This window comes from Betta splendens, chromosome 5, assembly GCF_900634795.4.
Source record: "Betta splendens chromosome 5, fBetSpl5.4, whole genome shotgun sequence".
In the NCBI taxonomy this organism is placed as follows: Eukaryota; Metazoa; Chordata; class Actinopteri; order Anabantiformes; family Osphronemidae; genus Betta; species Betta splendens.
This window is the reverse complement of record NC_040885.2, coordinates 2,684,620-2,712,022: the sequence shown is the minus strand read 5'-3', so window position 1 is coordinate 2,712,022 and position 27,403 is coordinate 2,684,620. Positions and strand designations below refer to the sequence as shown.

General features: G+C 44.7%; 1 protein-coding gene across 2 annotated transcripts; it reads left to right on the top strand.

Moving 5' to 3' along the window:
* Positions 1 to 56: 56 nt before the first annotated feature.
* shq1 (SHQ1, H/ACA ribonucleoprotein assembly factor) lies at positions 57 to 26,351 on the top strand. 2 transcript variants are annotated; one of them, XM_029151278.3, is made up of 12 exons: positions 57 to 154; positions 974 to 1,140; positions 1,361 to 1,425; positions 4,059 to 4,187; positions 4,319 to 4,482; positions 4,573 to 4,685; positions 4,775 to 4,872; positions 9,632 to 9,789; positions 10,306 to 10,359; positions 14,252 to 14,375; positions 18,015 to 18,135; positions 25,409 to 26,351. In XM_029151278.3, the coding sequence occupies exons 2-12, from the start codon at positions 998 to 1,000 to the stop codon at positions 26,040 to 26,042; spliced, it is 1,803 nt and encodes a 600-aa protein (XP_029007111.1). In that variant the 5' UTR covers positions 57 to 154; positions 974 to 997; the 3' UTR covers positions 26,043 to 26,351. The 2 variants fall into 2 exon arrangements, with proteins under 2 accessions (XP_029007111.1, XP_040926847.1); XM_041070913.2 differs by lacking the exon at positions 57 to 154 and adding an exon at positions 3,853 to 3,886 and having other exon boundaries at positions 998 to 1,140.
* The last annotated feature ends 1,052 nt before the right edge of the window (positions 26,352 to 27,403 follow it).

The following is a 27,403-nucleotide window of genomic DNA, read 5'->3' as shown; positions in this document are numbered from 1 at the left end:
TTGAATTAATTGAGATTTTACAATAATATTCAACATGTCACTCGTTGGTTAACCAACTTGTTTTTAGTGCCCTTTTGTGCATTGCATTACGGTAAACATGGACGCTACATCAAAAGCAGCTGGCAAAGCTTGATGGGACAGCTCTGTGCTTCTGGTGAGTCTTTTTGCCGTTAACGGTTTTGTAAAGCGCTTTATTTTGGTAAACGGCACAACATTGCAAGGTTTACAGTCAGTTTTAACAGACGCTGCTACGTGGCCCAGTGATTGTTCGGCGGTAGCGTCAGCTAGTGCTGTGCTATGTTAGCCGAAACACACGAGGAGATCCTACATGTGTTAGCTTACTTTACTTGTACCCAACTATCATTAAACCACACTTCCTTTGTTGCCGTTCCGTCATATTCCGGTTTCATGTCTTTTGAATGTTTTAATCTATCGAACGATAAAAAAAACAATTACTTGCTTGATTCTGACTTTACAAACTGCGTCTTAGTAACAACTGCCCTGGTATGAAATAACGCATTGCCATCGTTTAAAACTCTAAACTGACGTCTAAACATCCTTTACAAATGTATTTAAAGTTAGGCGTTATGCTGAACACAGCAATTACAGAGAGAGACTCAGTGTCTGAGACAAGCATATGCCGCTAAATGTTCATATTTTTCAATGCAGTTTGATGTGAAGACCTCGCCACGTTAGAGACGACGGCAATAACGTGTTGCACGCTAATGTTAAGACCAAGTACAGACAGTGCCGCCCAAAGAAACGTGTCTTTACGTCTGACACGGTTTGTTTACAGTCCCCACTAACACTCACACATGGCCGCAATGAAACACGTGATCCACTACAACATTGAAGGGAGTCGACCACGAGGTGGCATGCTGCAGTCAGCCGGGCTATTTAACAGCCTGTCCAATGCAAACCTATACAGGTTAGCTGGAGCTTAAAGTTTCTGATCTGTCATTGATTGCTACAGGTTTGTAATACACCAGTGTTCACAATGATAACTCCTGCCTTCGACCTGAGCCAAGACCCCCACTACCTGATCCTCAGCATCCGTGTGCCGTACACCAGAACCTCAGAGTTTGACCTCTACATTGATGGAACAGATTTCAAGTTCTATGCCAAGCCGTACTTCCTGAGGCAAGTTACCTCACACAGCAACTGTTGTAATTATGTACCCGTGTTTAAACAGCATTCAGTTGATGGATTACTGATTTGAATGTTTTTCTTGGATCAATTAGCAGTAATCTATTGTAATAATGTATTTTAACCTTGGTGACTGCCTCGGTATTAATAGAAAATTCAGCAGATCAATCAATGCAATGCAATAATAAATGTTTGTACTGTGTAATATTTTCAGATTAACGCTTCCAGGGCGAATAGTGGAGGATGGAAGAGAAAAGGCTGCGTTTGACATTGATAAAGGTAGGTCATAAATGATTGAATGATTTATATTTATTATATGAAATATATATACGCTTTACTAAAATAGTCAGCACATCCAAAATGACAGTCAGACTAAACTCTGGATGATGGTACATGTGGGTGTGCAAAACAACATTGCGTGCAACTTTTTGTAACTAAGCACGTTTGGCAACTAAGGACATTATAAGTGGGAGGAATATATTATGAGCAGCATGAGCTGGGGCCAGCGTCTATAATAGCCAGTCAAATTAGCCTCATTCACTCCCTTTAACAGCAGCAGGGATGGGAGGGAGGCTGAGGTGTGATAAACAATTGAATATTCAAATAGTTAGATTTATATTAAATTGAATTTATTGTTTAGACATTATTGCTAATAATTTTGTATATTGTCTCCCAACAAGATTAAAACCCTTAATGGCTATAGCTCTGAACAGAACACAGTATATATACACAGTATAATAGACCATTTGCCTTCATGATCCTGCTGCAGCACTGAACCATGTTGTCTTACATTAACTGGTCCAGTATTGATTTGGAGATAATTACAGGTATCGGATCCATTCTTGTTGAATTTCCCCATCGGGGGCATAGAGTTGTAAATTGAGATTGTGCCTAGGGAAACCTGTAAAAAACAGTGTTTGTGCTTATGCTGTGTTTGTGCTTATGCTGTATTACCTGGGAAGTAGAAAACAGAGTGATGATCAAGCAGAGGGATTTATTTTGATGGTGCTACTGACTTTATCTGTCACAGTAAATTCAAATGAAATATGCAAATAACATGGAGGACAAGCAAACAATACCCAGACATCTTATAATCTTTGTGGAGCCCAAATATTAGACACATTTGATCAAATAAAAACATGTAACCACATTAAAACTATATAAATAATATTTTAATGTTGTATATCAAAAGTTTACTAATGCACATTGTAAAATAACTTGTGTACCTGTGTGCACCCCTGATTTTGTGGCCATACTGCTGTGCCTTGATTGTAGCCTGGAGCATCCAGTTCTGGATAAGGACGTCATTGAGCTCCTCAACATGTGTGCATGGGTACTTGCTGGCATGGGTGTGTCTATATAATGTCCCATTTGGATTAAGGTGAGAGAGAATGTGAGGGCAAGTCAGTGGCATAACTACATCATCTAAGAACTGGTACATGCTGTAGCCACTCCGTTCTGACAATTGGGTTTCATCCCAGCAGTCAAGGCACGATTGGCTATCTGGTGAATGTCATTTGGGCTCCGCAGGTTCCACTAGTGGAAGCTGAGCCCTCATTCCACCCAGACAGTTTTTCTTTAGAGATGTGCTTCTGGTTGTCCTCCTAGTGCAAAAGGATCCCTGGCGCCATTGCTGGGTTGCTGCCCTTTTAGCACCCTGTCTAGCCCTCCTGGTGTCAGGTGTGTGTGTGTGAACTCTGTACCAAAGAGGAAAGGGATAACTACATGTAGCAATCTATAAAATCCATTTTGATGCAGATCATTCTGGAAACAGTTCTGAAGCATTTTTGAGGTCTACAGTGAAAGGATTAAAAGTTGCTATTAAGACCTAATGCAACTCAATGATATATTTTAATTTGCTAAAAACAAATGATTACTTTATTTCATGCTAAAAGCACATAAACCAGCATTTCCTACTGATGACTAGTTGTACTTCTAGAAGACCTTGATGCGTGATTCTACCAGCTGCCAGTGATTGCTCCTTGGGGGACCTTTAGTTTGCACTTTAATCAATCAGGCAGGATAAATGAACCTAGTGATGATGTTATTTCATCCTTTTTGAAGGGCTTCTGGGACTATATGTTATGTCCTAATGATTATAGTCTGCAAGCTGCCTATCATATCTCTTGACAGTGGCAGTGATATTGACAGTAAGCACATTACACATTCATTACATTACATTAGACGTTACGTTACATACATATTGCTGGAAAAATAAAACATGATAATGACTAGTGGTGTGACATTCATTCTTGTCACTACCGTAGACTCTGTCTTTGACATTCAGTTGATTTGCTGTAAGTGTCCTTCTGGAGCCGTCTGCCTTACGGACTCCGACACCTTGTTGCATGTCTGTCAGCGTGGCCGCAGTTAACACGCTGTGTCTAAATAAGCCCGTAACATCTGCTAATAAAGCTGCGCTAATGAGTGTCCTTGTTTAGACTTATAATGAGCAATCATTAGGATCCTTCTTTCAAGCTCTCCATTCTGCGGGGCCTGCAACTCCAGCAATTAGTCAGCTTTCATCGTAAAGCTTTTAAGCTTTAACACTTGGGTGCATTGAAATTTTATGAGGTCTTTAGGCGACCATCAGATTATCTCTGTGGTGGAGCCGAATCGTTCCTATTCATCAATCATTTAATGCCCATTTAGTTTTAATAGCGGTTTTAAAAGCAACTACTTAATTTTGAATTATTGTGTGTGCAGGTGACCTGGTTGATTTGCTGCTGTTTGTTACAAGGTGATGCTTACTTCTAATATAAAATCTATGACTTCACAAAAGTGAAGTATTTGCTGGGTTTAAAGTGATATTTTCAGCACGCTCTAGAAATATGCAGATATACAGATAATCTCAGGTTCATACAGTGATGTTGCAGATCAAAACACTGTTCTTGTGTCCTATCTTTGTCTAGGACTGTTCACTCTCCAGGTCCCTAAGGAAACAGCTGGAGAGCACTTTGAAGGCCTCCAAATGCTGACAAGTCTCCTCGCACCAAAAGGCTCCCGTTCAGCAAAGCCGTTAGTAGAAGACGTGACTGCAGGTAAATTAGTTAGCTTTAACTTTACTACCTTTAACTTGACTTTATGTGCATGCTAAGCGTGAGCATAGTGAGGATAAATATAGCATGGAAAGGTAAGGCGCCTTGAGTCTGTCATTTATGGAACATTTCAGAAGGATGCCTTCAGAGTGTGGGCGATGATGAAGAGGCAGATGAAGAAGAATTTGATTGGCAGGTTGAGCAGGAGGTGTACAAGGAGAGTTCTGAAGAAGAGCTAAGGGCCCTGCAGAAATATGGCTTTGGCAATCAGAGGTCTGGCGTGTTTGCCAGATTGCAGGTGAGCGGTTTGGATACAAATTCATGTGAATTTATATTTATATACAAATAAAGGTATATGTTAAAAAATGAAATACTACCATCCTCACAGGAAGAACTCAGTGATGTGATAGATATCAAAAACCCAGAAGGCACCACCGCAGCCGAGAGAAGGCAAGGGCGACTGGAAGCGGAAACATTAGCCTTCTCCCCCGACCATTACCTGTGAGACCACCTTAGAAACCTCTGACACCCTAAAAAATACCTTTTGTTTCTAACTGGTTTGATCTGAGAATTACCCTGTTCTGTTGCAGGGCTGATTTGTTTGAGGATGACGAGATACAGGGTGTGCTGAAGTTCAACCCATGGTGGACAAAGCTGAGTCCTTCTACAGAACAGGAAGGAGAATCTGGTGAGTTTAATATGTCCATACCATTTACACAGTGTTCAATAGACAGTGATGATGTCTATATTGGTTGATTGGTATTAAAATGTTGTGTGCACTTACTGTGTGGACTACTTAAAGTTAATATGATCTGTCACATTGAAGGATGACTGACAGGTTTTTTTGTTTGTCATAAAAAAGAGTCACTGTTAAATCTCATAAATGCAAAGACAAGTTTACCAAAACTTACAAGAAGCAGCCAGTGTTCTGGAGCAAAGTTCTGTGAGCTGATGAAACACAAATTAACCTCCGTCAAAATGATGGAAAGAGAATCGTGTGGGGAAAATTAAAGCAACTGATTTCAGCCCAAAGCACACGTCATTTGTCACACGTGGTGGGTCTGTCTTTGGCTTGGATGTATGTGGCTGCCAATGAAACTGACACACTGGGATTAATTAATGATTTAATTAAGTGATGGTGGAAAAACGGGACTAATGCAGAGGCATACAGCGTTTGTGCGGATCTCCTTTTCTGAAAAATACATCAAAACTATAACACTCCAGCTTTCGCCAGGACAGTGACACTAACCATACAATTAAATCAGGGGATTTTCAGGAGAAAGAGGTAGGACATGCCTAACTGGGACCCTTTCAAAAACCTCCAGATGTTTGGATGATGAACCACAATGAATACTCTACTAATAGTATGGATGTGTTGTGTATGTGGGGCTACACACAGTAATGCGTTGGCTGGGTTTTATGTGTGCCAGGCTCTGACATTGTTCCCTGACAATATAATAATTCCCCCAGGACAAACAGGTTTCCTCTCCCGAGCCAGATGAGCGCTCTAATAGTTCACTGTGCCCCAGGGCTCTGTAACAGGCAAACGCTAGCTATTATGAGAGATTGATCTTTGACCTTCCCTAATCACTACACCTCTGCTGCCTGTTAAACCACTTCAATTTAGTTGTATTGTAGCAACCACACAAAGACCAGTGTTTCCACGTTCAAGTAGCATTTTTTTCTTGCTGCAGTACGATACCATCCATTTCAAACAAGTGGCTCATTTAATTAGACCGAGATGTGATGTTCTTCTTGCAGCCATCTGCCTTCATCTCTCCCTTCCGCCTCTTGCGCAGGACCAGCGACGCGTAAAGCCACTGTAGTGCTAGAGACAATTTAATTGTGCCATCCAGCTCCTCTAACTACCCACTAATTCAGCACTTCCACTGTTAAGGAAAGCGCCCGGCTTACGCGTATGCACGAGAGGCTTTAGATTAAACAGATAGCATTATCACAGGGCGTAGTGATGCTGGTTGCGGTTCGACCAGCGTCGGGGCCCAGCCGGCGATGAGCAGCAATCAGTCAGCAAGGCCATTAGCCGCACTCTTGAGTTTAGGCTGTAACGCACATTACTGTTCCGCCGGCTCCCTTGTCTCATTGTGCATTCTAAGACCGAGTGCCTTAGTCGGAAGCCCAGGCGGAGATAAATGGGCCAAATTAAACCTAATGGCTTGATTGACGGGTTGGATAGCATTAGCCTCAGCTGAGTGTGAGGGATGGCGTTGGGCAGGAGATTTAAGCGGCTTGCTCATGATTTCACCCGTTTGTCACATTTAAAATGACTACAGATGCTCCACATGGGTTTTACTTTTTGCTTTCTCCTTCACGTCTGCACAGTGTGACATGTACGTCACCTGACAGATGGATGTGGACAGGAGCGCTAATGAAGTGGAAACTGGACCCTTTGTGCTCTCCAGTGTCAGGGCCAGCACACTGACAGGCCACAGCTGTCCTCTGGATGCCTTTATTCACACAGTGCTCATTGCTAAATGGTCACGACAGCTTGGTCTCTCTTTACCTGCTTTGATGTGACTGTCCATCATGCGATCAACTAATCTTTTGTTGTTCAAGGCTTTCAAAATCTATAATGTGAGCACGCTATTTCATTAAATATGCCTTTGGCTTGTTCTTCATGCAGTCACAGATCATCCGAATGGTTAGGGTGAAAGTTACCCGCATCTTCCATCCAAGGTCAAATGTTGACATTGTGAAATTCTGGGCTCGTTTTCCAGGCCGCAGCAGTAGTTTTGATAAACCATATTTACTCCTTGCCATCAGGCCATCTGGACCTGTAGAGAGCAGTGACGAGCCAGGCGGGCGTTCCAACTGGAGGAATTAGGTCAGGAATTAATTTGCAATCAGTACTGTGCGCTAATGCCCGCTAGAGTTGATTGACTCCATAGAAAACAGAAATGATTGAATTTGGCGGTGAGTAAATCTATCTGGTCTGTTCAGCTCACCTCAACCGGCTGCTTAATTGCTAGAAAACGTAGCAGCATCGAGGCTGATGGCTCTAACGAGGGCCTGGATCTGCTGCTACATAGGTTTAGTATTTAGCTGCTGTGAATTCAGGTCTTGTTGTGCAGTATCTTTCTTTTGGACAGATGGAAAGTGTGTATACGCCGAAATCTCTAGGATCTTTTTTTGGTTTGTGTAAGATGATCCAGAAGTACAGTTACCTCATATCAACATTTGTTCAAGAGATGCATATTTGCTCATGTATTTTCCTTTCTCATTTTTATTCCATTGTTTGTGTGTTTAAGAACATTACATGCACATTTTCATGCACATCTGTTGCTTGTTTAGTTCTGATAGTTTATTTTTTTTTATCTACTTTGTGAGAGCGTGTACTGTATCTTTTTTAGATGTGTGGTTCCGTGCGTGCTCTGCTCATTCGCTCTCTCCCGCTGCAGCTGGGACTCAGGTAGCGCCTGTAGGCTCCAGAGCCCTGGCGTAATGCAGCAGGAATCTCCATCCCAGCGCATCAAAGTCTCACTGCAGCGCGAGATGGTTCTCATGTGCCGCGCATGTTGCACATAAATGTGTGTGTTTGTGTGCTTCCTCCGAGTTAGTATTCTGTCTCTGTCTGGCTCATCGGGGGCTCAGTGTGGGGACTCTCTGCTCCTGATGCAGGGAGAGGAATTCAGCTGCTCTATACGCTGCTGGGGAAAGAGAAATGGAAAACGCTAAGTTACAGCGTGTTCTTGCAGACATTCATTGCACCTCTCAATACAGAGCGAAGTAGATAGCTTAAACGGGATTGAAGTCTGTTTGTACCGCCTCATTAGGCTTGCAACAGATTCCCATTAGGCAGATGTCTCTTTCAAAAGGCAGCGGTTAGTGATTTTACAGAAAGGAGACTTGATATTTCCATATGAAGGAGCTCTGTGTTAATATAGAGCTAGATACAAATCAGACGTCAACTTCAGAACTAATTTCTTTGTGTGAATAAGAGATACGCCTCCTTTTTAATTTACATACAATAACTATCTACATAACCATGGTTAACCATCAAAATCATTTAGTGTAACACGTTATCTGCATATAGTTTACCTGATGACTTTATTTCAGTGATACGTGCAACAGGATTAATGTCATCATTAAAGTCATAATCGATTAAGACAGGCACCATTCCTGTTTTCTTCCTGTATTGTCTAAAGCTCGTCAGCTTTCGAGCTTTAGACAATACAGGAAGACAAGCAACTTTTTCATTGTTTTGATTAAAAAAACAGGACACATATATTCATATTTTACTGATGTACCTGATACTCCACATCAGGTCTATTGGAGGAAATCCAGTTTCTCTGAAATCTAACCAGTGAATTTATTTGCAAAAATTGTGTTGAAAAGATGTTTTGCAAGATTTGTAATGCTTAATAATTAAGACAACAACTGTCGATTCAGTTTTTATGGATGTTTTCATGTCTTAGAACTGTACTAACACTGTAACTAGTTTGATGTTAACCCAATAGAAGGCACATTTTACTGTGACTAGCTGACAAACTAAAGTTTCCGTACTTTATTGATGGCCTCATATGATGTGATGCGAGGGAATGCAGATGTGTCAAGCATCCTGTTTGCTGGGCTCAGTCTCTCTTCGTCTGTACTGTTTGTCCACTTTCTGTGCTGCACTGTGATGTTTTGGGTGAGAGCTTCATCCTGTATCATGGTTTGATTTACAGCCAAACCCGTATTAGCCTGGCAAATGCCATTAGCTTACTGCAAATATACCTTGTCAGTCAGTAAGTCTGAGTTAATTTAGAGGCCAGAGCCTCCATCGCTGACCTCACCCAAAAGAGGATCTTTCTAGGATCTTTCGAGGATTCGATTCGAGGATCTAACTCAGCCTTGGCCTGTTATTGATTTATAGCGAATCCATTTTGGTTTGGTGTCACTACAGTAGTACACGTTTTTTCTATCTAATTATTAGTTACTTGTAACTTTAACTCTTCTGCCCAGATGGTTTGTAGTGTGAGTGTGCCTTTGTTTTCATTGTGCAGGAACACATTTTGGAAAGATCTTTTGGCAAATATTAAGATATGTGTCCTATGAATGTCTGGTAATAACAAGACAATATCATCTTCTGATTTAGTGTGGCTGTAATATGACAGAAATTAATTCCACCCTATCAGTCGTACAAGTGCAGTAATACTAGTTCCTTTATCCTGATGCATGATGGTTTTAGCATGTGTTTGTGTTTGTACTACATAAGTGATAATGGTTTCGCATAGTGAGAAGTTTGTGTCACTCTCTTTGTTAGTGTTTGCAACCACCTAACCACTGGCATCGCTTCCCACACCCACTACTGGGTTCTGTTGAAGTTTTCATGGCAGCTCTGTCTCTCGATTCGTAAAAAAAAAAAGAAAGAAATGCTCACATATTCCGAGACTTGTGGTGACTTGAAATGACAGAAACTTACAGCAAACATCCTTGTTCTCACACAGCCGTGTCATTCACCGAAAACGACAAGGAGCAGCTGAGGAAATTCACCAACTGCTCGTACCTGCTGGACAAGACGGCCCGTCACCAAGCGTGGCTCAGCCTCGTGGACATCCTGCTGGCGTATTCATACGAAGTGCGCTCTACGGAGGGAGAGCACAGTGTGAGTGACTGTATGTGTGTGTGAAGAGGCAACTCCTGAGCAGCACTTAGCCTCGGATGACAAAGCCCTCTATCCTCAAATCCTTTAGGCCCCCTTCCATTTCATTCAGAGCCTTAAGAGATTACCAGCAGATCCAAGAGCTCAGTCCAGGCCTCTTTATGTCATTCCTCTAAGGTAGCTGTAGAAAGACAAGGTGAGCGAGGCCGATCTAATTGTTAACGGCGTTACAGAGAACAAGTGGAAATAATTGAGAAATTTGCTGCAGCAGAATGTCTGATTAATGCTCAGCTGTGAAAACAAAGCCAATCATATGGGAACATTTTAATTTCCATTGAGGATATTGTAATCTGACAAGAGCCCTGAGCAAGTCCCCCACTGTTTTATTCTGTGAGCAGAAATCTGAGCAGCTGCTCTCCACGCGTACGTCCAAGAAGAATTTATTGTGCTACATGTTCCTCTCCTATTTTCCAGTCTTCCTTTGTCTGTTGTTGAAATGCTGGGTGGTTCATGTTTCAGGTGGAGTCACCGTGGACAATCAGGAAGCTCAGCGGGACCCTGTGCTGGCTGGAGGTAAGTCGCTTATTACAGAAGGAAATAAAATGTGCCCACAGGGAATGATTTATTTTCACATAGTTAATTATTTGTTTATAAAACTGGAAGGATCAATGTGGTTAAACATTATTGCATTTAGTCCATCTGTTGACACACTGTCTGAAAGCTTATTACTTGGCGAAGGAAACTTTCCATCAGTGTAATTTGGCAGTTCGGCTCAATATTTTAGGGCCACACATGCAGATAAAGTGCAGCTGTATAGGTTCTGGTGTGAGGCTGAGAGCAGGTGCCCAGTTGGCGAATGTGCATTGAAGAAAACTGCTGCAATCCTTTAAATGTAAGTTTATAGCTAACATGACTTTTATGCTTAAGTCTCCAGCTTTTCATCATCAACATGTAGCTGCAGGAAGTAGTCTGTGGTTAGAATCTCTAATGATCATGTATCTGTGCAGCAACGCGCATGAATGTGTTTGAGTCTAAATAATGGCATAACGAGCAAAACTTGCAGAAGCAGGTCAGAGGTTAAACATCTTGCCACTAATGTTGGGGTGCATGTAAAATGAACACTGGAGCACCTTTTGTAGAAAGGATGACCAGGTTGGAGCAGCTGTGAGGAGGAGGCCAATAAGGCAAAAACAGTTTTGTGTTTCTGTCACTACTTGTTTTAGAAGTAATCTTTGTTCCTGGGTATGTATCATCCTTTTAAACCTGACTTTTCCTCTTCATCAACATTTGCCCACTGCAGAAGACAACGTTTGACGTTTCAGTCAGCCTGCAGTGATTAGTCAGGTGCTGATGCTATAGTCGTCTGCTAGCAGGCAGGTATAGCTCAACTTGTTGTTGTTACCATTTCCAGTTCCAGCTGGAAACAATAACTGCATCAACCATCGGTCACATATTGTCCAACAACGTGCTGCCCAAATGTTTTCATGCAGACATGTTCTCGCTCACGTGGGTCTTTTGATTTTTCAGACTTCAGATGCTTTTCATCTATTGAGGATATTATCGTAAAAATGTATCATAGTCCTGGATGTGAGGCTGTGGAGCTGAATATGTGTAGTTTCTAGTTTTCATTTTGTATAAAGTGTTTTTTTTTCCCACCAAATGAACAGCTGTGGTCTCTGTTCTGTCCATGGTGCTAAATGAGCCTGTAAAGTGAACTACGGGGAGCTATTCATTGTTGTTGGCACATGACCTGTGTAATACCAGTAACAGGTGTTCTCAATTCAAGGAGAAAATGAAACTCTTCACGCTGAAGACAATCACTCGAGGTAAAGTGTGTGTGTGGCGTTGGAAACACGAGTGCTGATGATCTCTAGCATGTCTGTCCGTGTCTAAAGGAAGAATGACGCTGGCTTTCCACCCAGACCAGTATTTTTAGATGACTTTCTGCATGTCTGCCTTCACGCACACATGCTACATTAGGAAGCCAGGAATACAGTAGTTACGTCTCCTATTCACTGCGGCCTATGAAGGTTGTTGTGGCTGAAAGAACACAAACTGCTTTTCATTTCTATACCATGAACCCAAGCTTCACTTCATGCCTGCACTCTTAGAATGTTGTAGTTTAATAAGCCAAGCTCTAAACCTTAATGAAATTAAACGTGACCACAGATCTTTCAGTGAACCTCCTTTATAACAAGGTTTCCTGCGTAATCTCTCTCCCTTTTAGTTATAAGGTAAATAAAACAAAACTAAACAGTTGGTGTCACCTTACGAGTTGTTCCATGTTAGAGATCCTTTTGTGTTTTTAGTTGACAACAATATCCAAATTACTCAGTTAAGCACTTTCTTGGCAAAGGCCTATCTATTATGAAAAAGGTACAAAATGACTCATAATGAGTCAAGTTTGAACCTGTTGAAATTTAAGATCTTGATATTACTCTATAGTACATCAGACAGCAGTGTCTGAAGACTCATCATTGGTCTTACAAATCAGTTCAGTTTTATTTATATGGCACCAATTCACAAGAAAGTTAACTTACAGTAACTTATCCTACCTGCTGATTGTTCAGCTGTGTGTGTGTGTGTGTGTGTGTGTGTGTGTGTGTGTGTGTGTGTGTGTGTGTGTGTGTGTGTGTGTGTGTGTGTGTGTGTGTGTGTGTGTGTGTGTGTGTGTGTGTGTGTGTGTGTGTGTGTGTGTGTGTGTGTGTGTGTGTGTGTGTGTGTGTGTTAGCTGCTTATTGGATAAACATACCTGGTCTGATTGATCAGTGTAAGTTGGGGCAGGGAGAGGGAGAGAGAAACCCAGCAGGACCAGGGTTGCAGACCCCTGTTCTAGAACCTGGCCTGGAAGCTGGTTCCACAAGAGAGGAGCTTGGTAGCTAAGGGCGCTGCCTCCCATTCTACAATTTTCAAGTAAACCAGCTCTGAGAGCGGAGCGTTCTGTTAAAAGCATAAGACACTGAGGATAGATGGATCTCTGTCATTAGGTGCTTTGTAAGTGAACATGCATACACAACGTGGAACAAAACACACTGTTTAAATGATCTCTGCATTTGTGCACCATGTGTTTGTCTGATCAAGGTGAAGTTCCCACCTGTCTTTGGTAAAATGCGTCCCTGATTCAGCCTCCATTGCATTATGCCGCATGCTTTACAGTGGGGAGTATGGATGGGTAATAGTCCACATGTTCCAGAGCCCTTAGCACGCTGGCACTAATCATTCCATGCTACATTCGTGAAGCCCTGATCAGTGAAGTGCTGCTTCAGAAGTTTTGTTGTTTTGTCTGAGACCCTGTGAAGCTCGGTTTGCGTCCCTGGACCCCACACTGACCCATTATTTTTCACCTTTCTCAGAGTTCTACTGAATTTGTCGCTCTTTATAACCTGGATTTTGTCCTGACCTTTAGGACCTTGCATATATTCCCATTGTGCGCTCATCCAAGCTACCGTATGTGTAGTCTGTTCTGCGTGTGACAGGTGGGCTCCTGTAAAAATCCGACGGCAGAGCAGAACGAAGCACAGGCAACTACGGTAAACAGTGTCTGTCTGGCGGTGCCGGCCCACTTTGCCTTTCTAGACCTTGACCACATTTTGAGGAGTAGCACTTCTCCTGCTTTAGCGACGTTAAAGAACGGTCTCCGCTGGCAGCTCTGTGCTGCTCGTCAGTCAGTCAGTGAGCGGAGCTGTCAGCTCCTATTGACAGAATCCGTTCCCCTCCTCCCACCTCCCCCTCCTCTTTCTCCTTCTCTCTCCTTCACCTTCTGCTCTTCAGTGAATTCCTTCCTGTCTCTGACTAGCTGTCTGTCTGTGTCTCTGCTATCGGCTGCGCTTCGCTCCAGTCTCTTCTTACTTACTGCCTTGTCTCTCTCGCATTGCCTCTGCCTAACGTTCTCCTTTCGCTCACCCCTCATCCCCCGCCTCCCTCCATCTGCTGCATGTTTACTTGTCCTCAGTCGACTGCGCTGGTGTGACTGCGAGTCCCCCTCCGCAGCAGCAGACCTTATTTACACTCCTGCTAAACAAGCCCGAGGGAGAGCATGATCCCCGATGACACGCACTCACAAGCTCGCAACACATGCTTAACAAGCCACAAAGAAAACTGGGGAGGAGAAAAAAAAGCAGGATAAAACATCTCTGTTTCTTTCTCCGGGCTGTTTGTCCATTGGAGCGGGGAAAATCCGAGAGTGAAGGCAGTGATTAAAGAGAAGCAGCAATTAACGGGACAGGACTGCAGAGGTGTTTAAGAGACGTGAGCCACTATTTTGCCAGCTCTATAAATGAGGAGTTGTTAGGAGTAATTAGAGCGTTGGCAACTGCAGTGTACACAAATGGGAGCCAGACTTCAACCGAAGGAAAAGACTAAGAGCTCATGGGCCAAAATCTCTGTCTGAAGCAGACCTTTTACTGCCCGTGGCACCTGTTTCGTACCTCATGTCCTAAATAGCGTCGGCTTCTCTGTTTTGCAGGCGTACAGCTCCCTGCAGGAGGTCCTTTTGTCGTTCGGCCGCAGGGTTTTGTGCTACCCACTCTACAGACACTTTGCCATGGTCTCTGCAGCTGTTCGGGACACGACAAAGATTTTGCAGTCAGGTGAGTCCTGCCTACTAGCACTGCAATGAGGTCTTTAGACACAGTGACCTTTGACCTTTGCAAACCACCAATGACCCCCTTAGTGTCTGACATGTGTTCATGAGCCTATCGCCTCTGTGGGTTTTCTGGTTTCGCACTAAAAATAGCAGCTTCAGCTAAATCCTCTTAGCGTGGATCCATTTCACTCGACTGTGAACACGATTGCTGCTAATTAGCGCTAATTGATTTTGTCCACTCCGTGGTTTCCTCTGAGCAGTGTTTTAATATGTAAATAAGCCTGTGGAGTCTGCCGCCTGCCTTGCAAGTCCTTGATTGCAAGTAGTAGCTGCGCAAAAGACGAGCCTTTCATGGCACATCGCCTCCAAGAAAACAAATAGCCGCACATTGAGCATGCTACGACATGTGTTTGAAAGTAATAGTCTTTCAGCTAAGCAGGAGAGTGGCTCCCAAGTCCTCGGGGAGCGTGATGTGAATTAGTGGAGAATGGTCCGCTGACTTTGATATTTCAAAGCTCGCAGTAATCTTTAAATCAAAAGCCCTTGCGGACAGATGAAGCTCGGTAATGTAAACACACTCAGGATGTGTGAGGGCTAAGATTATCCAGCTTGTGATGATTTTACTGCTGGTAAATGACAGCAAATTAAAGGCCTTTTAAGCTCCAGATTAGCATTTCCGCGCCTCATTAAGCGGGAAGATAGAGTTGATCAGGAGAGCCGGGGAAACGGCACTTACAGTCTCACCTTCATTCTTCTACCACGGAAGCCTTTTTCATTTTTTTTTTTTGGAGGGCGCTCTGCAGCTCAAACAAGATCAGAGTCTCTCTTCCATTTCATCTGTATTATGTGCAAGCATTAGGGAAGTATGAGTAATAGAGCTTCTTAATGAACTGTAACACTCCAGTCATTTGGGCTGGCATGTGCGTTTCCGCCCAGAATTACTATGCACACTAATTAATTTGTCAGGATAAGGTGAATGGGAATGCATGCTCTGATTCTGAGGCACTTCATTTAAGTGGCTGCAAAAGCAAACACTCATAGGTATTAGTAACACAAACCTGTTAATGGTGGCGCACGAGTTGAGGCCTCGGAGGAAACGTTATCCAGGAGTAAATATTTGAATAACCTTCTGGAGCTTCTCAACTCACCTTTGGAGTAAGTGGCTTTAACGAACAGGCCTTCAGGGCAGGAGCAGAGGAGCAAAGCGCTGGGGGGGACCCACAGGTAGAACTGGCTGATGAGACATGACGCGCACGGCCCTGAGACAAGGGATGTGTTAAACATGCAACTCTCTCTGTCTGTCGTTTGAGTTCAGCTATGGAAGTCACACTGCGGGTCTTACACGCGCTCTGACCTATTTCATGGAACAGAGTAATTAAATTTTTCGGCCAAAAGTATGGTGTTTCAGGATGTGTGTGGTGTGTTTCAATCAGACTGGACAGCTCAGTGGTGTTGAACTTTTCTGTATGTCAGTAGGCATGTTGTATAGAGGATTATTTGCCATAACGCATTAGGCTTCAGGCTTTCAGGTTCATCGTCATTAGTCCAGTCAAAGTCATGCAGACGCTTCCGTGCCTCTTTACCTGATGCTGTAACACACTCCAAATATCCTGAGTTGACAATAAGAAACTGATGAAAAGCAGCTGGCAATGTGGAGATTTTTTTAATCTCCAGCAAGGCATGAAGAGCAGCAAAGGGAGACTAAACATTCACTAATGCTGATGATGGGATCATAAATGGCGGTGCAGTCCGTATGCACATGAACAAAACAGAGGTATGGATGCAGGGGGAGCTGCAGCGTTCCAGCACCTGAACCGACTGGTGGAATATCTTGCAATAGATTTGTAAAAGGTCAGCGTGGCGTTATCACTGGAAGCAAGGTTCAACTGTCACAGTCCCTTCTATCACCTGTTAAGATGATTAACGGCTGTCAGATTTGGTAGTGGACGGAGTGGAAGTGGACTGACAGCGTTTGAGCCAAGGTTAATCTGGCATCATGTGGGGTGGTTAAAAAAAAAAGGAAAGATAGGCGAGGAAAGAGACTGAGGAGAAAATTCCTGATGAACTTTGTAGTTTACATTTGAGTTTTTGTTATTACGTCAATAAGTCAATCGTATAAAACCGGCTCTGGCCCAAAAGAAAAAAGGGGTGAGGCAGGAAGCATGAGGGAGGAGACCTCATGGCTGCAGCACAAAGCACCAAGTCTCAAGACTATGATCCAAGTCCTGAGGTTGAATGGCAGCGTTTTCTGCATGCGGTCCCATGCCTAAGTAAGAGTCAAATGTTTGTTTAAGGTTTTCCTCACTGCAAGTGCGCTGTTTGTTTTGAATGGCCCTGGAATGCCTCTGGACAATGCCAACCAGCTTTGGGGAGTTGAGGGGGCCTTCTTGACACAGTTGGACACATGAGGCTAAGTGCTGGATCAGGGGAGAGGTTCTGTGGCCATTCGGCTTGTTGGACACTTCAGGGACAAGTGATGTTTCAGAACAGCAAACTGGAATTTGGGCCGGTCCTGCAGGTGTGTGTGAGCTGCTGCTGCTGCATGCTGGGTAAATAACTCATTGTGTGTTGACAGCTAATTAGACATTTAAACACAGGACAGCGGTTGGTAATAGATGGGGTAGCAGGAGCACAGCGTTTACACACGTTACAAAGAAATCTATGAATATGCCCTGGGATGATGTCATGCTGTGCACATAGATAGATAGAACTGTAAAGTGGAGCACAGTATTACTATAACCACGTTACTCCACTCCAAAATTCTATAGACGTCAGAGGAATTTTGTATTTGAGTCTGACATTATTTTAATGCACTAATGTTCTTCAGAGAGAGGGAGGGTGAACAAATATGTTAACCTGTTTTGTGTAATTATTGTCATTAGTTGTGCTTCATTAATCAGTTTAGCATTCTTTCCAATCTGATTTAAGCTTTAACACAATGGTATCATGTTTGCAAAGGTTCCAGCGTATATGTAATAGTAATTTTTTTTGTTTAAATTAAACACTTGAAACACCTGATCTATAAGACAGATGACAGATTTTCATGCTCAAAGCTGTGATAGAACGGTCTTTGTTCATTTTGATGGTCCTGGAGCATTCCTGACAATAGCGCATGCAAATTCACAAAAGGTTAAAAAACTGAAAACCACATGACCAGACAAGACTGTTTATTCATTGCGTAGCACTAAAGCAAAGACGACTTGGTCTGATTCACCGTTGGAAATAATAATATAGTTAAATACTTTTGCTATATTTAGTAATGACTGTAAAACGTGCTAATTAGTTGTTTGTCAGAACCCAAGCACGTAACTTTGTGCTTTTTTTAACCGATCAAGACAAACATTTTCTGAGTAGAACTGTCATTCAAGTCACAGAATGAATTCCAAAAGTAGTTCTGGTGCCGTTGTCTCCGTTGAACCACTTCTTCCACCGGGAGCTCTTCTCTGACTGGAGCGCATTACTGCAGCTTTCTGGGACTTTCCCTACGATCCTGTACCTTGGCTTTTATGTATGGAACAATGAGGGCGAGCCTGTAGATGCACGCTGCCGCTGCCAGCAGCTGCAGTGCATTGTCATTCTTAATTCTGATCATGACTAACGCTCTTTTTCCATTCGCCCCGCCGCGGCATGTTGCTGTGCACAGGAAAGGCCTGCGTCCTCAAGTGCCTCCTGGATATCCACAAAGTCTTCAGAGAGAACGACCCGGCCTATATACTGAACGATCTCTACATCACAGACTACTGCATCTGGATCCAGAGGGTCAAGTAAGTTCACTCAAACACGCGCAAATCCATGAGCGCAGAGCTCAAAGAGCGTCTGCGAAGAATTACCTTCGGAGCGAAGGGAAGTGCCACTCAGCCCCGTTGATGCATCGGTGCTTTGGAGAAGAGAATTAGACGAGTCATTTGTCACAGCAGGTCTGTGACCAAGCTAGCGATAGATGCAGCCCCCCCCCCCCCCCCCCTCTATTATAATATATAAACAGAGCCAAACGACTCCAAAGGTTCCCTTTGTATGAAAGTTTGAAAAGCTCACACGTGTGTTGAGGCTTCTCATCTGCTTTGCAGCCGTAAGCTTCCTCTTCACATTTCAAGCCAAATATGCAAAATGTGCACATTTTCCCAAATGACACAAGTTTGGATGCCCCCCCCCCCCCCCCCCCCCCCCCACACCCCACCCATCTTCATATTTTACAATTGCTTACACATTTGAAATGTTAGCCTGCGAGCACATTACTCAGTAATGAGCTCTGTTTTACTCTTGGCTGGGGTTCAGCCAAGTGGTGTGCTTGCCTGGAAAGAGCCCAGTTAAAAAATGTGCGCCTGATGTTGTAGGCTCAGCGCCCAGATGCAGACACGATAAAAGGTCTGCAGGGATTTAGTGCGTTTTTCCTTCCCCTCCCCCTTCGTGGCGTTCCCATGCCTACATTTTTCCTGCAGGAGTCTCGAATTGTACTCTCTAAATGCTCCATGCGGCCAGATTTGAATGGATGGAGATGCCAGTAGCTCAGTTTAGGTTTTTGTGGGGCTTGTAGTTTATTGACACGCACTATAAAAACATTGAGTTTTCCAGCGATTTGACAGAGTTTCAGCAGCTCTGTCAAATCACTGGAAAACTCAATTAGGCGCTCTCTCTAAATGTTGGAATGAGACGTCAAACTGACCTAACGTGCTGACTCCTACTACCGTCATTAAAAAGATTGGGCCCCGCTCCTGTGACACTTCAATCAAACCGCTGCTCTTCCCCATTCGTGTTTTGCTTTTCCCCATTGTTTAAGAAAGGGAAACAAAAATACTGATATCTCCTGCAATAACTTGAGAGCATCCTTAAGCTTTTGCGTTGTTGTTTCAGGATAGTTTTTTTTATCCTGCAGTAAAAATGCAAAGCAGCACAGAAGAGCGTGGAATTTCCTCCGAGGTTTGCAAATAATTATATTTTACACAGATGAACCTCTGCCGCTGAACGTGTGATATGTCGTGTCAGCCTTTTGTGTCTTGTCAGGTTTGATGTTGGATCATGTACGCAGTGTTTCAGCGTGAGATAATCCCCCGTGCAGGATTTGTCACTGACGACTAAGTGAGTTGTCTCTGGGACCTAGGCAGTAAGCGCAGATGTAATCTATACCGTTGACACAATCTTTGTATGCTGTCTGTCCCTGCTGCCACCGCCGAGGCAGATGCCATCAGCTGTGCATGATGGACACAGCAATGTTTGCAGGCCGGGTTGGGGGGTGGGGGGGGGGCTGATTTATTTAATCCTCTTGCTGCATTTCGTCTCCTAAAGTTCCCCTGACTGCCGAGACATCGGTCTCAAATTTACAGCCTCGTAAAAACTTCAGCGTGATTTAAGCCACGGGGCCGACTCTCCCCTTTACTCTCCTCCTCAGAGCCGGGGCAGAACCTCACACGCTGAAATTAAGGGTGCCACCCCTGAAGCCAATTGCTCTTCACATTGTTTCAGTGCTGCGATGTAGTTTGGTCGTCGTTGCAGAATTTACCAGACTTTTTTTTGTAGTAAGCGTTTTAACTTGGCCCCTGCAACCTTCCAATCCTAATTATCTCTGAATTGTTAGCAGAGTATTCCTCTAAACGGAGCAGCAGTCTCTCCAGTCCATTAGTGCCATTGTGCGCTTTTCAAAGTCTTCATATGCCAAAGCTCCCGCAGAGCTGCTGGACTGTGAAGAAAAAATTGAGGCAACTCGATTTTTTTTTTCCCCCTCTATCTTTCTGCACTTTATCAAAAAGCCTGGGTAGAGGCCAACGTGGCTCCACCGCAGCCAGCAGAGACAAAGCACCTAAGCCCGGTCCTGTAGTTCAGTACTTTGGTTAAATCAGAGAGGCTACAACTTCTATTTCAGCTCTGGTTCTCTAAAAACCACCCACCCTTATTAATTGGGTCAATGTGCTCCAGGGCAACATGGAGTAGAGGCGAACGAGTCGAGAGTCGCGTTCCCAAATAAAGTCAAACAGAGGAATCTGTCGCTCTCTCGTCTCTCTATTGTCTGACTTGTCTACAGCGTTCGATTTGACCAGAAACGGGTTGAGGGATGGTCTGGCCTCCTAAAGTAGCAGCTAAGTGGACGCACTCAAATAAATATGAATGGTGAATGTGAAGTGAGCAGTTTGCAAAAACAATGGGAGCGACCAAAAGCAACGGGTCCGGCGCAGCATGAAAACAAGATAAGCTGCCAAAAATGACGCTGTCGACACTGGCGCGCTCTCACCCCTGTCTCATTCATACTCTGCATTTTGGGGCCGTTGCTAGTGTTTGACTGACAGCACAAACCTTCTGTGTTGGAGCTCCAGCACCTGGGAGTGCAGCGAGGCCAAGCTTTGGGTCGGCCGAGGCCGGTGCTCGGTTGTGGAGCTGGTGCCCAGCGCTGCGTGGTCTGTTCACCTCTCTGTAAGAAAGTCCCCGACAACACGCCTGTTACCCAGATACCCCACTTGGCCAGTGAGCCGTACAGATGTTGTCCTTCTGATTGCATTTAGGGGCTTGTCACCGAGGAACACAGCAGATGTGACACCCAGATATTTGCTGGGAAAGGGCCCAGCAGTGTGTGACACAATGGCCGTCCAGAGGGCTTTGAAACAGATAATGGCGCAGCTTTATCTGATGTAGCCTCGCGCTGAAGGATATCCCCGAGGCCCCGCTGGGGAGAACAAAGACACAAATGTCTCGCCGCTAACATGGATAAGTAGTACAGATTTCCTCCCAGCGTGAGGCCACTCACATTTTTTTGTCTTGAATTCACAGGCTCATCTTAAATGCAGCCTGTGTTTGCATAATTTCCTATCCACATTTGAAGGGCCCACTCCAGTTATTCCAGTCAATAAGAACGTAGGGATGTTTTTTATTTCTCTCTAGCCTGCGTTTATCAGCCCAAATAACATCCATCTCCAACCCTTTAACATGTGCCCAATTAATGTTTTGTTATCAGTATACACTGTATAGTTTGTTCAGAAAACCAATTATATCCCATGAAGCAGCTCTGCCAAGGTCACCATACCATCACCAAAACACCAGTGACTCTTGTGTGTTATAGTACTGTCATAGGCAGGCAACCTGATGTTCACCTCAGCATCTCCAGACACTTTAACGTAGGGAATAGCTGCAGGTGGAGCTGCCAGTTCTGTTTTCACCAATGAAGCTGCAGAGTTGCACTAGAGGACGTCTAGTTTCAGGTCAAGCTCCTCAACAGTTTGCTCAGTGCATCAGTAGCCCAGTCATTCCCTGTGTTCTTCTTTGTGCAAGGCTCGGTGCCTTTCTACGTCCCACACCAGTTCTCCTGGTGGAACAGCTGTTCTCCTTGTATCTCCTCCCTGCTCGAATGAATTTTCCATCTTTCAGCAAATGAACTACAGGTTCAGCCTGTAGGCACTGCTTGAAGCTGCCAGTAATGACCAAGGCAAAGCACAAAGCTTAGAAGAGCAGCTCAGGAAGGACAATGAGAGGACTTGTTGAAGGGGTTATCTTTTGTTTTATTGACAGTTAAATATAAAGCAAAATAATAAATAAAACAAGCTAAATGTCTGAAGGATTACATGTATCAAAAGCTGAGAGGACAAGGGGGGAAAATGTTACTGTTCTTCTTTTAGTAGAAACATTTTCTCTCATTTACTATATTTAGTTGCAGAGGTGGTAACTGACTTTACATCAAACCAGCCACTTGAGCCACATTATCCAAGGCACTAGTTTGAGTCAAATACAACATTGGTGCACTGTTAAATGTTGGTTGTAACTGACTTGTAGCATGGCATCTGTGTATGTTATTAAACATATTAAATCGAACACTTACTGTGCAGTTTATATGATAAAATACATGTTGCACCAAGTGATTATTTGCATGAAAACCAGTCAATCCCACCTTTTAATCACAATCCAGCCAATAGTTCTAGACATTTGCAGTCCAGGCCAAAGTCATCAAAAAACCAACAGATCTGTCTCATTTACAATTGCACCAAGTTCAGTAATTGACACTGAAGCAGTAAATCTTCAAACGGACGTTTACAGCTGATACATTGGGCAGTAATTTGAGCGTCTGGCTACCTTTTTTGCTCCACACGAGCGCTGAGGGACGTCGGCACATTTGTAAACACATTTATTATGTTGCGTTGACTGTCAGAATTTGACAGTCTCCACATATTAATGGCACAATCTGTACAAAGCCTATATTGGTGTTAGTGGAGTACACTGACTCCTACCAGAGCATAAATCCAAACCTCAACATGGGCTTGTTGAATAAATACATCTGTGTTTCTGCTTGCTACAGTAGGGGCCGCATCCAGCGCTCTATTCCAGCCTTCAGTCACACTAACGGCTCACATCACCCAGCGTCGCCTTTCATCCCCTTTCACAAGTGAATGATGCATTTTGCGAGTTACTCTGAGGAAATCTGGTGCTCACATTACACAGATTTATGCATCTGAAGACAAGCTTTATCTGACTTGTTTTGGAGAGCACAGTTGTGCTGAATGAGTTGCTTTTTTCGGCTCGCACAGGCCCGATGAAAGAAATGTCAGATTGTAATTTAGCCCTGCTCCTTCACAGACGGAGACGCCACACACACTGTACACACACACACACGCACTCCCTCTCTGTTCCCATTCTCCTCTGAAGACTTTGGCAGATGGAGGCGTCTTTGTCTTGCCAGAAGTTTTCCAACCTTGAAAAAGCCACCCCTCCTCAGTTTAATGAAGGCAAGCCACAACAGCGGCGTAGTAATGACTGGATTGTGTACAACATTATCCCTCCCCCTCCTGGACAGAGCCTTTGTGTTCACCACAGGCTGAGCTTCTCCCACCACAGAGCAAGGGGAGGGGAGAGAAAACAAGTGCGCCTCTCCAATGCTAACTCAATAATGACTTCCCACGGGGGAAAGAGAATACGGGGCAGCGTTTGAAGTGGCTGTGCTGCAGGAGGCTTTCGCTACAGGAAGCTCTCGCATGGATTTCTTGGAGCCATGCAGCCAGCACACACTCATCACCAGCCCAGGTTCCATTTAAAGGCGCGCATGCGGCTGTCATTTTTTGAAAAAAGTATTTTTGAATTGTTTAGCCCATCAAAGATCTGTCATTTCACCAAATTACCCAGAAGCGGGGTTTTCTGTTTTCACACAACTTTCTGTTGTAATGATCAGATTTATGTCTATGGTAAAATTAGCCATTTACTTATGTTTAGAGATGCCTGTACTGTTCCAGCACCGGCATCTCTGCAACATTGCAACACTTTGATGCATTGTCCTGAAATTTGTCAGACTGATCTTTGTTACCTAGGTGATAAAGCTCAGTGATTTTCTCTCCTCTCTTTTCCTTTCATTCAGTGCTATATATAATACAGTAGCCTGTTGCTGTATGTTAGGAACTACACTGTACACAAAATTCTAAGGACCCGCTCATGTGTCCAAGAACTCACTGATTATGTCGCACTCACCTGCACAGAACATCACCTCAACAAGAAGCAAATTCCAAGATTTAGTGGAATCATGTTAGTTGTTGGTTTTTGCCTTTTTCATTGGATTAATTGACCAGAAAAGAAATTGGTAGACGTTGCTCAGAATAGAATATACAGATGCAAAGTTTTTCTATTTTCTAAAATGTCAGTGTTTGCAAACAAACAGATGTTTAGTTTTTCTATTCCGTCCAATGGTCAGTGAGAAAACTGTTACTGCGTTGCGTGACAGAAGGAACATTGCAGAGCGTATGCAGGAAGTGTGTGCCTGTCTGTCAGACACAGCGCAGACGTGAGATCTGTTAACATGGACTCTACCAGGAACTTCCACGGTCACTTCTCTCCCCAGAACAGGGCGCTCATTACGGCTGCGCGCTAAAGAGGAGCCTTCCTAGTGCTCAACAGTGGGTTAATTAGAACAGAGAGGGCAACAGGAACAGAGTGTGAAAATGTGAATGGCAACCTACACACACACACACACACACCACAGCTCTCACACTTTATCCCACCCTGAATGGACACAGTCTGAATTGCAGTGACCCGCAGAGGTCAGCTGGTATCACCATGGCAATGGGGGCGGCACGCCCGCCTTCAACGGGACTTGGGGAGGAATAGGCAGCACTTGGGTTTTTGGCAGCGTGGGAGGCATCCCCAGTGTAAGTAATGTGCAGGCGCAGGCCTCCCAACAATCTGATGCCTTTACACAAATGGGGCCTTGTAGGAGCACATTCATCAGCAACAAAACACCACCTCTCTGTGCAGGGACTCTCCTGTGTCTCCCTCAGATGCACAACTATAAAAGCCAGCTACAGGATGGGGAGATTGTTAAATGTACTGCTGTACGAGGCCATTCCTTGAATCTTAATCTTAGGAGACGCTGCGTGTTAGGACTGCTTCTTGGAGCCATTCCGTCCAGACTTTGGCCGTTTCACAGTCCGACATGGTTGGCTGTGATCTGTTCAGGCTTTCGGGCCAGCCGAGGCTCACTGGGCTGCTTTTTCTGCATTTGTTCTCATCATGTGCTGTCATTCATCCTGATTGTTCTCACAGCTCTTTGACACCTGTTCAAATGTTCTCGAACTTGTTTACTGGTGCTGTAATAGCACTAATAGTTCAAATATTAAAAACTTATGGTTCTTCTGTATCTTTTGCTGCTTGCAGCCTGTAATCATGGGCTTTCTGATAGTTTGTGCGCATCCATGCAGAGGCGGAGCCCGCCCCTCTCTGTAATCTCTCTCACTCTCTTATCACCTGCCACAGTGGGAGGAGAAGCGCCCCACTCCTGTGTACAGTATCTGTGCCGCTCATCTCCCCACATTATTAAACATCCACATTTCCATATTTCATTGAGCCCCCCGCGCTGCAGCAAATCACGGCCTGCTTAGCATTCACACGAGAATGGGATTTGGTTAATGGCTATTAGATTTGTAGATGGCTATCCTGTGGCTAAGTCTTTAGTATGCAGAGCCAGTCGATCAGACGTTGTGGCGCCTCGGTCTCTCGGGTACCAGTGATGAAGCTGTAGAAGGATGTCTTGGTTTTTCCCCTCCCTGTACCCTGTAACTTTGTCTCTCTCCATAATTACAGGTCCAAGAAGGTGACGGCCTTGGCTGCAACGTTACAGAAAGCCTCCCTGCAGAAAAAAGACCTGCAGCTGGAACTGGAGGAGCTGGAGGAGGCGGCAGCAGCGGTGGCAGACGAGGAAGAGCAAGGAGCATCCGACAGCAGCGAGACGGCGCTCAGCAGCACTTCGACTGATAGCAGCAGCAGCAGCAGCAGCAGCAGCGAGTCGTCTGACGAGAGCGGGGAGTCTGAGGCTGAAGGGCAAGGCTGCTCCCATTCCAGCGAGAGAGGAGGGGGAGGCGCGACGACGGAAGACAGCCCTCCCCGCCTCCAGCCCCCCTCTGCTGCCTCCCCCATCCCCCAGGAGCCCACTAGCACAGGCTTCTCAGCGGCGTGGAGAGCTGACACCATCCCTCCAGCATCGCAAGGCTCCAGGCAGCTGATCCAGGAGCTGGGGGAGATGAGAATCTCCCAGGACTCCTGCTACGAGGCAGAGAGCAGCTGTTCACAGCTGAGCAGCGCTGCAGCAGAGACTGAAGCAACATCTGGGAGGTGCAGCGGTGGCACGCTGCTAGAACCGAGTCCTCGCCGAAATCCTCTGCTCATTGTAAACGCTCAGGACGATGATGACGACGTGATGACAGCAGCTACTTCATAGATTTTGTGGAGCTTAACGGCGTCATGACAGGTTTTGAACTGTGGATTTCATGTAAGTGTTGTAAAAACTAAATCTTATTGTTGGATTTTTCAATTACGGATTTTTTTTCATTTCTTAGCCAAATGTTGATACTTAGTTACATAATTAGTTTAGTGATTCTTATGTGTATGTGCTTAGTTTTGCTCAATTCATTATAAAATCAGTGGAAGTCAAATCACTTATTGATGTTCTTATTGAAGTGTTTATTTCTTGCTTCTTCTCTGTGTGTAAACTGCCTACATCTACAAATATAAAGTGATTTTATATGAATTATTTGTTCCTTTTTTAATTATTTAAGTTCAGCACTGGCTGCTAATGCTGTAGAACTTGTTTTATCCAATTGTAATTTTTTTACGTCGCGTTTGGCTTAAGCTGAAGGGAAACTTCGCTCTTATCGTGTTTCATGGTGAGCTGTGTTGAGGGCAGCCTTTCTTTCGCAATACACAAAAAGCGCAGCGCTCTGCTTCAGCCCTGGCATTGATTGAAGTGGGAAAGACTCTGTCGGCGCTAAGCAGGAGCGCGGCGCACGTGGCAGTGATTGATTCATCTGGCGAATGGAGGAGCGCCGTCACCACAGCTCAATATCATCAGCCTCGTCTAGCGGGTCGGGAGAAAACAAACAGGGAAGCGCACGTCACCGGCGCCCGGCAGATGAAGTAGCGGGTCCAGCAGGGCCCAGTTGACCAACGACGGTCCACGGCTTCGTACAGGGACATAAGGGTTGCAGCAGCAGCAGACCTCACTCTCACTCCAGTTTATCCAGTGTGGCTGGAAGCGACTGGGGATGAGGCCTCCTCAGGTAGGCAGCTTCTGGACTGTGTATTATAGAGATGAATGGACGCGTTAACCGCCTCACAAGCAGGGACAAACTCCTTGCAGCGCACCCTTGGGAGCGAGGCCTGTCATGGCTGAGACTGGGATGAGTTACACTGTGTGAGTCGGCCCATTTAAAAGCCCCTTCATCGCAGGGACGCGAGCCTGGGGACGGCGTCGCCCGCAGGCTGCGGGTCCTGCACCCCCCCCTCCCGGGGCGTCGCATTGATTAAGTGACACCGGGCTCCGCTGCCGTTTTTCATTTTAAAGTGGCCCCAGTATTCCTCCATTAGCGCAGCCATCTCGGATCCGGCGCTTCATTCTGTTCCCGCGCAATTAATGCTCCTCCGCAAGTGACATTTTTCAAGCGAACAGACTGCGTTTTAATGAACGTGGCCGGTGAATTATACAAGGCCGTAATAAATGAGACAGCGACGCTCTACTTTGACCCCTTGACACCTAAAGGTTTAGAAAGTGGAGTAATGTGTTCAGGACTTGTACGGGCCACC